General features: G+C 37.2%; 1 protein-coding gene across 4 annotated transcripts in view; it reads right to left on the bottom strand.

Moving 5' to 3' along the window:
- Window positions 1-386: 386 nt before the first annotated feature.
- RNASEH2B (ribonuclease H2 subunit B) overlaps window positions 387-14,780 on the bottom strand; it is a 42,269-nt gene continuing 27,875 nt past the window's right edge. For 2 of the 4 annotated variants that reach the window (XM_027751133.2, XM_027751132.2), the window contains exons 8-11: window positions 12,321-12,399; window positions 11,490-11,532; window positions 5,623-5,703; window positions 2,959-3,680 (exon numbers count right to left, since the gene is read on the bottom strand). In XM_027751133.2, coding sequence (XP_027606934.2) covers window positions 3,573-3,680; window positions 5,623-5,703; window positions 11,490-11,532; window positions 12,321-12,399 — 311 coding nt within the window. In that variant the 3' untranslated portion in view covers window positions 2,959-3,572. The other 2 variants (XM_027751137.2, XM_027751135.2) reach the window with 2 other exon arrangements.

A 14,780-nucleotide genomic window follows, 5' to 3' on the forward strand; every position in this document is an offset into this window, starting at 1 on the left:
TTTATGGTGAACACTAATGCACAAAAATTAGACTGGCTCTTCCACTTCAAGATAAGGGTGTATGTAAGTGCTTTTCTGGATATGGATCAGGATGCTCAGCACCTAACAAGACTTTAGGCGCTGATCCAGCAAAGCACTTATCTACGCGAACAACAGTGCTGACTTCAGTATCACTGCTCATGTGCTTAGCATTAGGCATGCTCATAAGTGCTTTCCTGGAAGGGCCCGATAGACCAATAGTGTATAAGCTATAAAATTTGAAGCAGTGTATGTTTAACACACTGCATATTTAACAATGTTAATCTGCTGAGATTTGCTTTTTCTTGGAACAGGGCATGTCTAATTTCAAGCATTTATTTTCAGAAAATGCGTAAAAAAAGCCTTTAAAAGCAGCTTTGAGATTACGGCAAGTTAAAACCAAATTAGTGAGTTTCCTTATGCTCCTTTCATTTCTTCTTTGCATGTCTTTTTGCAGGCATCTACAAAGGAAAGAGAAAACCCTAGTCATAAACATTATTCAAATAAGCATCCACCTGAAAACAAGTATCACTGAATTCTTACAGATTTCAGATCTGAATGCAAATTCTGCCAAATATGTCCCCCTTTCCATTGAAAATATTGAAATCACTAATTGCCACTTCTACAAATGGAACTAAGTTTATTACTTAAGACTGAAAATGATGTATAATTTGATCCTTATATATCCCTAAGTCAGTGCTTGTATTTCCTTATGAAGTTTTCCATGCCCACTGATGTCAATCAATTTGCTATGTGAAGTCCAAAAAAGGGAAAATATAAGAGCTGCTTAATCCCAAAAAAACAACTATAAAAGCATCACAACTCATCAGATATTTACATGAACATGTAGAGATGTCATGTTAACACAGAAAAAGAAATAAAGTAAGACCACGTTTCTATAATGGTGCTGGCATAGTGTTTCATACTATGTTAACCAAGAAGAAATAGCAAAGCAGCACTTCATAATGACCTACTGCTACTGCTGGCCAGGCAGAGTAACTATATTTAAATCCTCATTGTGGTAGGAAATATTGTTTTATGTACTTGGCACCATATGTTCTTCATAACTTCTTACAGCTACATGTTGAGGAAGTTTCAAAGTTACTTAATGTATTTCATGCTTTCCTAAAGGGAAAAGAGTTTTTGTTTTCACGTGAAAGCTCTAACGGCTTTTGGAAATGGCTTATTTTTTTTTATCATGCACAAATTCCTGTTCCAAAAGCAAGGTCACTAATAAAATCACTATTTTTGTAAGTTACAGCACAGCTGACAGCTAAAGTTGAGATGTGACACACTAAAGCACAATGCATCTATGCACAGAGGAAGAACTCTAGACCTAGTCCTTGAGTGCCGCAGCAGATGTGAAAGTCATATACAGAGTAAGAAAAAATAAAAACTGGTTGTCCAGATCAGAAGTCAGCACAAAGGCCTCTCATCTTTATTAGTTTTCCTCCTTCTTCTCAAATTCTGACCAGAGAAACTGGGATATTTTCTTAGAAGGTTCTTCAACAGTTCAGTCAGTGCATTTCCAAAATTTATTTCACAAAACTTTTGAACTACTGAAAACCAAACCCCTGAAAACAGCAGATTTAAATATCCTAAAGAGCTTTTACCATGTATATGTTCTACTTCATAGTTCCTGTTTCTAACTTAACTCTCTTCCATTCTTGGTTTTTCCATCAAACACCTATCCCATGCTTGTCTGCTTTCTCAGCATCTTCTAGTGCTCGAAATTGGCTTTCCATTAATAGATACACAACTCCTTTCTTCTACCAAAACACTCCCTTACATGTTGCTTAATGCATAAAACTTCTCCATTAAAATGACAGTACGTGCCTTTCTTTTTCCACTTTTTTTTTCCTCATAGCATTCATTATCTGACATTTTTGAGTGATGCTGAGGGGTTTCCTCAACAAATAAGCTGCTGGGATAGGCTGAAAGTTTTCCAAAATCTAACCCTTCCAGTTTATGGCCACAATTGCTCATTCTGGGCTTATCACACCGTAGTTATTATCAGCGATAATTTTCCAGATATTCTCCTCTATCTGGAATTCTAACCACTGACTTCTTCATACACAAACTATGTCCAAAACTTCAGAAAACCACCATTTTGAAAGGCATACAAACCCCAACAACTGCAAAACACACAGCAAGGTTTCTCATTCATTTCTGGCTGGAAGACAATGCCACAGAGCTCTTTAACCTAACAGACAGCACTGGAATCCAAGGGCTGTAAAATGTAGCAAGTTAAGTCTGAAGTGGAAAAATGGCATAAGTTACTCAAAAGGAGAACCCCCTAATTTCTCTGAAACTCACATTAAGCTGAAGTAGCAATGAATGACATATTTTAGGAGTGTCTTTCAGAAACACACACTGTAGTTGATCCACAGCAATGACTCAGTAAAACAACTGGTGGATGAAACCAAGTGCTATGCAGAACTGGTTAGATCCGTAAAAATGATCCCAGTGACTCCATTTCTTTTTCAATTCTGTGAGTCAGGAAAGCTGCAACACCAGTTATCCCTCTAAATATACAGGAATACTCTGTAATGACTAAAGAACATAGAAAAGAGTGGGTAGGGCATTTTAAGCAACAGTCCTACCTTGTGCAAAACTTCATAAAACTAAACCTTATCTAAGACACTCACAATTTAAGCTTTTGAATCCAGCTCCAAATAGGCTTCTTAAAAAAAACACCCATTTTTGCCTTTAAATCAATATTCCCCTAATTATTTTCATAAGGACCTCTTGACCTTTGAACTAAACATAAAAATACCCCTATATTGCTATGTGCTAAGAGATTTATCATCTAAGCCAAAGAGATGCCGTAACTCTTTAAAGATTAAAATTTATACAACAGGAAAACACCAAAACCCCTTAAGAAATGTCCTGAAACCTAATCTAACTCTTGAAACATACAGCAAATACAACAAGCACAAGTTTGTTACACAAAGCACTTTATTGCATTACATGTACATTGACATTTATTGCAATTAGTTTCTAGCATATTGAAAACATCCCAAATCCCAACACAGACAATATCTTTGCCTCAATAAATTGCCACCAATGACAATGCATCAGCATTACATCAGCAGTTAGATTTGTGTCAAAATAAAAATGTAACAATGCCATCCCACTCTGGTGTAATACTGGGTAAAAAACTTCAGAAAATCTCAAAAAATAATGCTCCTTATGAATAAAAGAACTCATCAAAGGAGGGCACGTTTTCAGCCCAGCATGAAGTGTGACGGAGAAAACTCTCTGGTGGCCTTGACTGGGCTGGCTCTAGAAGAAGTATGGTACCACGCTAAGCTTTGCTTCTCAGTTCACCATGTTGAAGCAGCTAGACCATCTTCCCGATGGAATTCCACCCAGGCTGGAATATCTGCATGCCTTGCCCCACTAAGGCACAAGAGCTCTGTGTCATGCTGCCTCTTCATCACACTCCACCATGTAACCAGACATACCCTGCATACACTATAGTAACAAAAAGCCCAGGAGACATTTTTAACATAAAAATAACCACTGTATTAAACTCTTTCAAGAACAAGTCTTTATTTTGATGCTTTAGGTTTGGAGCTGAAGAAGGTAGAAATGGATTTCATTCCACTCTTATCAACTTTGGCCAGAGCCTTCTGTGCTGCAGACAGCTTGGTATTTGCCTGTTAGTGAAATAATAAACAAAACCAGTTAAACAGCATCTCCACAGGGGGAGAATATATGCTACAAACTCCTAAATACAGAAGCTGAGCAAGAAGTTGAATCATTTTTTTTGTATATAACAGTAAAGATAATGTTTTGCAGGCTTTGAATTGCAAGAGAAAAACCTTTAAAAACAAATTCGAGATTATTCAAACTGAAAAATACTTTGTCATGAACTACTTAACCTCAGACAAAGACAGAAAACCAATTACAGGGACAAGGAGGTGAAACACCTTTCCTTTCTGCAGAATGAGGTATCCCAAATCAAACGTTTACTTTGGGATAATCCCAGAGTGTACATTAAGAGGAATAATGCATGCAATATAACAGATGCATACAGTACCCTCCAACTCAATCTCATGATTATGCTGTCAGCAGGCTGAATTACAGACCTGCATTACAGATGATGAATAATTCACACTGATTTACTATCAAAGACTCTAGACACAGTGAAATAAAGGGAAAAGAGATGGAAGAACTAGGAATGAAGAAAGTAACTAACATTTGCAAAGCACTTTTGAGGCCATTGGGACAACTTACCAGACTTTTACACCTAAAACACATTTTATGAGCCACATTTTACAGAGCTGACCTCTTTTCTTTCTTTTATTTTAAAACATAACGTTTTAAATCTCTAGCTGCTTTCCCTATTAAGAAAACTTTGCATTGACCTTTCTTTATGATATTCCTCAGTCTGCAGAACTTCACAATTACAATACTTGGGATCAGCTAGATGGTTATGGATAGGATGGAGATACACAGCAACAGTACAATTGCCTCTGTTACTCTACAAACAAAACCACTGCCAAAGTATTTAAAAAAGAGTAGTACACTGTACAGAGTCCAAGAGCTATCTTTTCTTTCCCAGATTCTCTCATCAATGTGCTTCATTACTTCAGAAGTAAATCATATTTAATGTTAAAATGAATTATTTTTCCTCAATTTATTTCTATATTTATGCTAAGTTCAAAAGCTATAGGTATATAATCGGGGAAGGGGGAAACATGCATATTTTAAACTATTCATCACCCTCACTTAGGGGGCAATCCTCTTACTTCAAAACTTGAATGTGCACTGAGTACAAAAAATTTGGGGGGTTTGGGAGGAGGAAGGAATGCATCTGTCACCAGCTGCTTCTCTTTGCAAAGGGATAACGAGTAGTCAGCATTAGTCTGAAGGTCACAAGACCAGCACAGTGGGCCTTTTTGGTTCCCGAAGGACTAGAGGAAGATTCATTTTCTTTCAGTGTTCAGAGAAATAAGCCAGTACAAGCCTCTGGCACACAAAGACAGGCTCTATTTCTTTTCACATCTCTGTTGCTCTCCTAGGAATAGTACAGTGGCAGGCACTGCTGGACTCAGATTTGAATTGGCCTCCAAACTTGCTTTGAAGCTGGCAATCAGTAAGTTCTGTGTTGATTTAACTTCATTAAGTTGACATAAGTAAGTGCACAAGCAATATTTCTACATAAAATAAAGCCTGTCTTAGCATCCCTTGGAATGTAAGTAAATGCTGCCATCTTTGTTTCTTTTTCAAGTAACTGAAATTTAACAGTTGCTATCACTAAGCCATAGGATTTCTCATCTAAAGATCTCAAAGAGCTTCGCAAACATTAGCTGAGCACCTTAACACATGTCTAAGTCTGCGAGGTTCACTGGAATGTTCACTGGTCAAATACAGCCAAGCAGTAACAGTATAGAAGAGTTCAGAATGGGAAATTAAAACTGTCAAAGTCAAATTAAACCTGAATGCAAAGTTCAAGGAGATGTAAGAGACAGATATCAGATAATTTTGTATTTGTTTTCCTGATGTGTTTTGGAAGAGAAAGTTAAGCACTCTGTGCTACTATTGGATATTAACCTATGCTTTAGCAAAACATGCATGAATGCAAGGCTTGCTTACCTTTTTGGTTTTCAGGTTGTCGCTGTTGAGTTTAGTATAGTCTTCTTCTGGTTCCACAGGGACATCCGACAATTTCCTTTTCTGAAATGTTAGAGTGAGGAAGTTGCTCTGTCAACCACTTTTACGATGTAGACACATGGAAGTTCAAAGCTTTGGCTTTATAATGTAACCATAGCACCAAAACAGGACTGGCAATCAACTGAAGAATCTGCAGCAAGAACGGTAGATTTCTCTTTGCAATCGTCTTCTTGACAAGTGAATATATACCATCTCTACAACATTCAGAAGAGATCATTCACTGCCATGGGAAGCATTTTCCTCCTAGGCTTCTGAAGAATGACTTTTAGAAATGAGCCATGATAGTGACTTTGATGTCAGAGTCTATTTAGACAACTTTATGGAGCAGCTGTTGAAAGTTACTGCCTAACAGTCAAGGAACCTAGACTCTGGTCCCCATGATCCCACGGAACTGTGCAGCAACTCCAGTGTTATTGATTGCTATCTGCCAACACAAGTGGATGATCATCTAGTCTACTATTATCAGTTTGTTCACAGCCTTTAGAATTAATTAGTTTCTACAGTTTGGTAACAGTGAAACACTGACATAGCACTGCTGACTGCTTCATCGCTTGAATCCAACAGTATATTAAGAAGTTTGACCCTGCCTGTGCTGTGTGCCCTCTACCTTCAGAAATAATGCAAGTGAACGATTCTCAGTACTTCACATGATCAGGTTGTAAAAATGAATATTTCTTTCCATAAACTGTGAGCATGTGTTTAGTTTAAAGGTGAAAACTTTCTGGTATGTTTCCAAAAGGGAAAAAAAAGTACATAGTATTTTACAGCACTGTATTTTTATTATTATTATATATCTGATATTACTACCCCGTCCTTAATATCCTGTGAAATCTAGACTGTGGCCTTCCTAGTTTTTGTGCCAAAGAGTGCGATTTTGCAAGCAACTTGGATGGTACCATACATTTTAAGATCCTGTTTTATTCATTTTGTTTATGGTGCTTGTGATACCTCTCTCTCCCCCTCCCTCTCTCTCTTTGGCACAGAAGCCAGGTCTGCAGCTTAGATTTCTCTGCTCTTAGAACCAGATCCAACTGCAGCCTTTTCTTTTGATTTCAATGGAATCTGGATCAGCTTCTCTAGGAGGCTGTTTACTGTGCTGTGATTACATTTTCAAATGACAATTTAATGAATAATCATTTTTCTCCTCTTTTTGGAATCTGATAAACAAGTTTTTAAAACTTACAACAAAAATGTTTGCATTTCAGCAAAACACTTGATGTTTAGTTGTAGCAAAGCCTACATGTTCTTTGTAAATGTCTCTCATCATCTGCCAATGGCCAGACTCCCTGTGCTGACAAAATGGACAGTATGACGATTACAACACAAGATCAATGGCTTGCAATTAATACAAAGAACATGCAATTTTGATTTAATCATTAAATCACAAAGTCCAGACTGTACCCAATTTGCTCTTGCTCTTCTCGAGAGAGAATCTGTTGTTGCTTTTCTGCTAATCACTGTAAACCTCTCCTCCCTTCAGATTTTAACATAAATTCCAAACATGTAATTACTTTAGCAAAATAGGAAATACGTTAGAACCTTCTTCTTTTGCAATAATCATATATTATGTCTCTCAATACACCTTGCCTTCATGAAGATAAATGTCAATGCAAGTGAATAAAAATCGTGTGAAGGAGACTAGATGTTTGAGTGTACAAGCCTACCTTGCTTCTCTGAGACTGTAAAATAAAGTGTTTTAATCTTTGAAGATGCAAAGACTTAAACACAGAAACATCATACACACCCTGGTCAGTGCTCTGGAAATAATTCAGATCCTCAGCAAGATTTCACTGCCCAACAACTGAACAGTTGTAAGCCTCATTTCCTGTGTAACCAAAGGGCTGAAATAAAACTATTTTTAAAAATAGATTCTCAGAACTATCCCAATGGTATAAAAGCTATTAGTACATAATATGAAATGTACATCACATGAAGTTTAATACAGTTGTTGTAATATGCTTATATAGCTAATGAATATCAGTTGGCTCCTGATGTGTGTGCAATATTTCTTACAATGCATAAAGATAATTCTTAACTGAATCCAAGGGCCAAGTAACTGTGCAGCCAGAATAACTGTCCCGCCAAATGGAAATAACGTATCTATAGATATACATTGGAGAACAAATGCTATTAATAACAGTAGGGCTCTATTATTCCTGTATGTGCTAGCTGACATGTTGCTTAACAGAACAGTCACCGAACCAGTCAGAAATGAGGTTATTTTAGACTTCATTTTGGTAAGTAACAGGGACATTGCAGAAAAGGGCAGTGCAGTAAGTAACCTAGTTTCAGTAGACACAAGGTGCCTCAGTTTAAAGTACTTATGGAAAGGATAATCAAAAGTGGGGTTCTTGGTTCTAGGAGGGCAAACTTTGCAAACCATACGCCTTACTTGCCTAAGGCAAAGCAAAGGGACTTGATGTGTGAGGAGGACACCAGGAACATAAAAGAAAAAGAAGTGATTTTGGATCTTTTACTTCAAACAAGGTGAAAAATCTTGAAGGATAGAACTTCTCAGACTAAACAGTATGAATGTAATTCCTTGCTCACACAGATGCACACATGTTCACCACCCCCCCCTAAAAATCCAACTGATACTAGGTGTTAGCAGAATTCTACAATGAACGGGGGAAAAAGACTGAGAAAAGACAGAGAAAAGACAGAGAAAAGACGAAGAGAAGAGAAGGTTTGGGAAGGTTTGGGAAGGAGGGGAAGGTATGGGAAGGGGAAGGGGAAAAAAAAGGGGGAAAGGAGGGAAAGAAAGAGAGAGGAGAACGAGGGAGTAAGGTGAGAAGAGAAAAGAAAGAGTTTGGGAAGGGGAAAGGAAGGAGGAGAAAGAGAGAAAGAGAGAGAAATGAGAGGGAGAGAGAGAAAGAAAGAGAGAAAGAGAGAAAGAGAGAAAGAGAGAAAGAGAGAAAGAGCTACCTCGAGACAGCGACCCGCCTAGACACGAGCCTCGCGAAAAAACATAAAAAGGAGAAGAAAATCTCCTCTCGAAAAATAAAAGAAAAAAGAAAAAAAAAAAAAGAAAAAAAAAAAAAAAAAAGACAAAAGAAAGAAGAAAGAAGAAAAAAGAATTTCTCTTAAAGCTCCGCCAAAAAAAAAGAACGAAGGAAAAGAAAAAAGAAAAAAGAAAAAAGAAGGAAAACAGAACCCTCAAAAGAACAAAAGCGAGAAAAAAAGAAAAAGAAAAAAAAAAAAAAACAAAAAAAGAAAGAAAAACAAAAAAAAGAAAAAGAAAGAAACAAGCGAAAAAAAGCCAAAGGGAAAAAAGAAAAAAAGGAAAAAGCCCACCGAAAAAAAAAAAAAAAAAAAAAAGATAAAAGAAAAAAAGAAAACGACGAAAAAGAACCCCTCCCCCAGAAAAAGAAAAAAGAAAGAAAACAGAAGAAAAAAAAAAAAAAAAGAAAAAGCCCCGAAAGAGGTTCAAAACGACAGGAGTTGGTTTAGTCTTCAGATAATACTGGGATAAAGTGAGAGTTGCCAAAAAGTCAAGTTGGTTAGACCTTGGAAAGAAAATTAAAACCAACAGTACAAGGTTGTTTAGCCACAGCGGCAGAAGGGGAATTAAAAGAGAAAAAGTGAAGCTGCTATGCTGTAAGAATTGGATAGATATTAAAGTTAATCTATGTATGGACCCAAAATGGAAGAAATCCTTTGACTCAGTAAATCATTTTCAATAAAGTTTAGGAGGTTAAACACAGGGGCAGAAAAGAGAATAGAAATCACTCTATTCAAGATAGAAGAAAAACTAAATAAGCTGACTCTGTTGGGAAACTACCTTAGAAATCACAAGATCAGAGGCAAAACCTGGCAAATGTTCTCTCAGGTAGAGACCATACTGTTGCAGAATAGCCAAAGACCCATCTATATGTAAGAAGGAAGAATAACTAAAGATAGAGAGTACATGAGCCATAGAATCATAGAATGGTTTGAATCGAAAGGGACCCTAAAGATCATCTAGTTCCAACCTCCCCTGCCCTGGGCAGGGATGCTTTTGACTAGACGAGGTTACTCAGAGCCCCATCTAGCCTGGCCTTGAACACTTCCAGGGATGGGGAGTTCACAATCCCTCTGGGCAACCTGTTCCAGTGCCTCACCACCCGCACAGTAAAGAATTTCTTCCTAATAGCTATTTTACATCTACCCTCTTTCAGCTTGAGGCCATTCCTCCTTGTGCTATCATTACATGCTCTTGTGAAAAATTCCTCTCCAGTCCTCTCGTAGCCATCTTTAGGTACTGGAAAGTGCTATAAGGTCTCCCCGGATCCTTCTCTTCTCCAGGCTGAACAACCGCAGCTCTCTCACCCTGTCTTAGCCTGAAAACTAAACACAGGTAATGCCTACTGACTTATCTTTATTTTCTCAAATATAACACATTTTCTAGTGACAAGAGGACTTGACATGGTGCCAGTTAAACAACTGAAATTATAGAAAATAAAGAATTTTAAGGTAGGTAAGAAAGTGGGTAAAAGGGAAATAAATGGAAATAAATGGAAATAAAGGCAAATAATGCAGAAGGGGATGTCACTGGATCAGACGGAGATTACTAGTGGACTGCCATGAACAGTATCTATTCAAAATGTTCATTAATTGGTAATTAAAGATAACAGAATGCTAACATTTGCTGAATGTACACCACTGAGTCTCATTATGAAGACTAAAGAGCTTTTAACACTGTGAAGGAAAAGTCAAGGAATCTTCAAGACTGGAAACATTAAAAACAGACTAAAAGTACAGAAGAAGTAAAACACCATGTACACAGCAGCTAACTGCACGAATTTCTTGTAAGTCTGAATGCTGATCAAGTAAAAACTGCAGTGGAGAAAAAAACAACTGTCTTAACTGTTCACAGCATGACTGAGAGTTATCTGGTACATAACACACCAATAGATGCAAACGGGATTCTAATCTGTAATGGGACAAAGTACTTCTAGTTAAGACAAGAAGGGAAGAATGCCATCATACTGTATGAATAAAGGTTTTATCAGAAATTATTATACATTATTCTGGTCACCTGCTTTGAAACAATTGAATTAACCTTGGAATAGGTGTAAAGAAATGTTTCTGTAATGATGAGGGAATGGAGAACCCACCTTACACAACCAAGCTGGCTTCACCAAATGATACACAAAGGATATATGTTTTCCCTTTACACATTGAGAGAACTAATGTTAGGGAGGGAAAAAAGCCATTTCAATTTAAAAAAAATGATAAAGTTAGCACAAAACATAGGGGAATAAATTGGCCATGAATAAATTCAAGGTGGAATTTACAGAAAGGTTTCTGAGCATCAGAGGAATGAGGTTATGGAACAGTCTTCCAAGAGAAGTAATGGAAATAAAAAATCCTAGTGAGACTTACAGTGAAGAATGGTCAGTGTATGAGAGATTATCCAATATGGTTGTCTGGGAATCTATGACCCAGGAGGTCCCTTTCAGGGTCCTCATAAATTATATATGAAAGAAAATCTATGAGGTCATATTGTCCCTTCAACCTCAATAAAACTATAATCAGCAAAACACATACGAAAAGACTGCTGACCAAAACCAGAAAATATGTCTCTCTCTTTCCCTCCCCTTTTTTAAACAGGAAAACCAAGCAAGATATTCCTTATTAAAAAATATGAGTTACCTGGTAAATTTTTTGTGTTGTTTCAGACTGGCTTTCACAAGGCCAACTTATTTAGTGTATTGTACTCAGTGCTTGGCCCGGCCTAGTTTTAACAATAATTCAGAGAAATTACCTTACAACACAATGTATCTATCAACATCCTAATGTTCTCCTACCTTCAATGGTGGCTCTGGTGTTGGGTTTCTGAGTTCTGGGAGCCTGCAGAACAAAAGATTTTAAGTTAATTTTTTATAAATTAAGACAGATGGATTGCACAACCTAAAGTCTGCAATTCCTTCCTCACAAAGGCTACCTTGGCTATCAGCTGCTAACACGTGGCAAGCCCTTCCAAAAAGCAGCTCATGGACTCTGTGTTTCTGACTTATAACACTGTTCAGCTGTGGGGCTTCAAGCTGCAAATTGCACACTTTTCCATGGGTCACCATAACAGAACTGAACTGAGGAGTAGGTGCAGGGTCCCAGTGATGCTACAAGCAAAGGCTCCTTCTGTCAGGGAACATGAGGATGAGGATGCTGGCTCACCTTCCAGATTTAAATATAAACTAACACAGGTTAGATATGTGAAGTCAAACCCCAGCAGCACTGAGTGAGTAGGGAAAAGGAAAGAGGACTGGACATAAGGACACTACTCCTGGTTCTGCTGCTCGTACTTGACCATTCTGGACAAACTGCTTTAACTCTTTCGATTTGCTTCCTGCTTGCTTTAAAATAGGATATATTACTTAGGGGTTCATGATTCAGCTATGATAAAAGACACATCCAACTTTACTATTACATCTCTCTCCCAGCCCGTGGTCCTTAACATCATAGGAGAAACAGAAAGGCATAATCTACACTTGAAAAATCACATTCAGAGTGTGGCAAATACAATCTCATTGTGACATTCACTGCAACCTTGATGAACAAATCTCAGTTTCAACAGAAATCACCTAAAGGACATTAATGCATGCCATATAATACTCTCAGCTAGCTGGAACAATACTTACCCTAAGTATTTTAACAATTCCTTACTCAGATCTTCAGGAATATATTCTGATATTAACCCATGGGCATACCGTACGTAGTCTTCAGGAATAGGGCAGGGAATAGAAAGGAGAAGAAAAAGAACATTCATGTTATGTAGTCAGGCTGCTTTAGCCTTGTTGCACGTGCTACCATAAAGCATAAGGTTGAATTAATAGTCAGAGACTTCTAATGGATACACTGTGATGCTTCTCTGTGTTGAGTAGTTTATGTTATATGACACTTGCAGGTTTATTTAAAAAGTGAAGACTTACTACACTCACTTTGTCAGCACATGTTATTAATATCTGCTGTATGTACTTTACAAAAGCTGTTCAATTTCTGAGAATACTATATAGCCTGTATTCGAAGAAAATAAATTTTAAAAACCTGCAAAAGTAAAAAGCTGACTCAACAGAACATGCAATCATTAATTTTAAAGCATCTGGATCTTACAAATATTTGGCAAGGGCTTCAGTACTAAAGAACATTTTCTGGCTTTAACTGAAAACAATTAGATGAGACAATGAGTCTATTTCAAAGGCTTGTACTTAATTTTCAGTACTTTATAGAAAATGCCAAGGCCTATCTAAACATCACTGGCAAGACAGGATAATTATCAGTGGAAATATGAACTACTAGAAGCTGTTTTCAGTACAGGACACTCCTGCTGTAAATGTTTTTCTGAGAGATTGGGGAAAAAAAGTGACCCTTTTATAACATGAAGTCCTAAACCAGATCTTTTCCAGTCACGTTCTAGACAAGCACTTACTGATCATGGGCTCGATTTTTTAAACTTGCTGTTGTTGAGGCTGCTAGGGAATAACTGCACCTATGCACAGAAAGCATTTGCCAGACAGACACTAAGTTAAAATCTCGCCTCTGAATGCCAACTAAAACAGGCCAGCTTTATCTGCTCATATGCTTACATACTTAGAGAGCTCAGAGTGGCAAAGAACTACTTCTTTAGCGCCAGCGATAAGTTTCCCCTTTTTTCCCTTTCTTTTTTTTTTAATCTAAAAAGCCCAATGGAAACTGGCATTGAAACAGAAAGCATTAACAAACTGACACCAGCACACACATTTCAACCACACTGACAATAAATTTCTAGTATTGCCTATCTGCACTTCTCCTTCCTTCACTGCCTAGATTCATCAAGGATTTGTCACTTTTTAAGCCCACTTTAGGGTCAGGAGAGAACAAGAAATAATTCTAACCCAAGATAATTTCACCTCAGCACTTAATATGTCCAACTTGCTACTTAAAACTATTCTTATTTCAGTCTTTGCATTATGACACTGAATGTTGAGCCCAAGTCAACTGCCACTATTTTGTACTAAATATAAAATCCATTCTCTCTGCATTTCTGCTTTGAAGCAATCTTCACTTCCTTTACCAATTTAAAAATACCACTGTTTGCCTTCTAGGGAGTCTGCTTTGTTATTAACCTTCTGTCAAATATCAGAATACTTGCACACCTCCCTTCTTGTCTTCTAAATGAAATATTCAGGTCTCATATGTTAAACCTCCCCTATTTTCCTATTTGCACTCATTATATCCTCCCATACTTTTGCCCTACAACATCTGTAAATGCTAACTACATATACCCATCTATTTATAAGGTACTGAAATTTCATAATACCCCTATGAAAGCAATTCCCTTCAGAAATAAATTGCACTGTCACAGCAGTGAAAGGATTGGACAAGGAAATTAGTCTTAGTAGACAGAAATAAGTGTTGAGTAATGTCCATTTGACTTCCTGTCATTCACCTTGCCACATAGAATGGTACTACCTCCAAAACTCACCTACTTTAAACCCCAGCACTCCTTATTTCAATGCTGCTCTCTTAAATATCAAACAACAAGGCTTTTAAAAAGACTATTATATCCATGTCACTGTAAGTAAGGAGCAAGGTGTAAAAAGCACTGCAGATGAACTATTTAATTATAAATTTCAGAGAAAAAGTATTTAAGCATAGTCAAGGTGGTTGCTGCGAGGACACTTTTCCCTTTCTTTAAAAAAATGGGGGTGGGAAAAAGGATGAAAAGTTACTGTAAAGTTCAAGTCACGAGTTTTGCAGCTTCGCCTCTTTTTGAAAATCATATATTACAATCTCTGTTCTATAAAACTGTCCAGTTCCCTCTTAAATCTCATTTATGTTGTTTTCTTTGATATCATTAGTTGGTAGTTCATTTTCCACTTTGTCAGCAAGTTGCTTTGTTTCTCCTTAATTTTCAACAGCATGAAGACTTCTGAATGTCTTTGTAATAAGAAATAATTTGCTTTTGCTCATCTTGCTCTAAACTTTTCTTAGAAACTTTCATTAACATTCAAAGAATTTATTTTGAGTCCATTTTCAGGTTTCTCTACAGAACTTCACATCCCAGTAATATTCAGGACATTGCCCTCCCCAGAAAAAAGGTGACTAGAAGCAAACAGGAT

This window comes from Pipra filicauda, unplaced genomic scaffold (assembly GCF_003945595.2).
Source record: "Pipra filicauda isolate LSUMZ 115617 unplaced genomic scaffold, ASM394559v2 scaffold28_size6257848_pilon, whole genome shotgun sequence".
NCBI lineage: Eukaryota > Metazoa > Chordata > Aves > Passeriformes > Pipridae > Pipra > Pipra filicauda.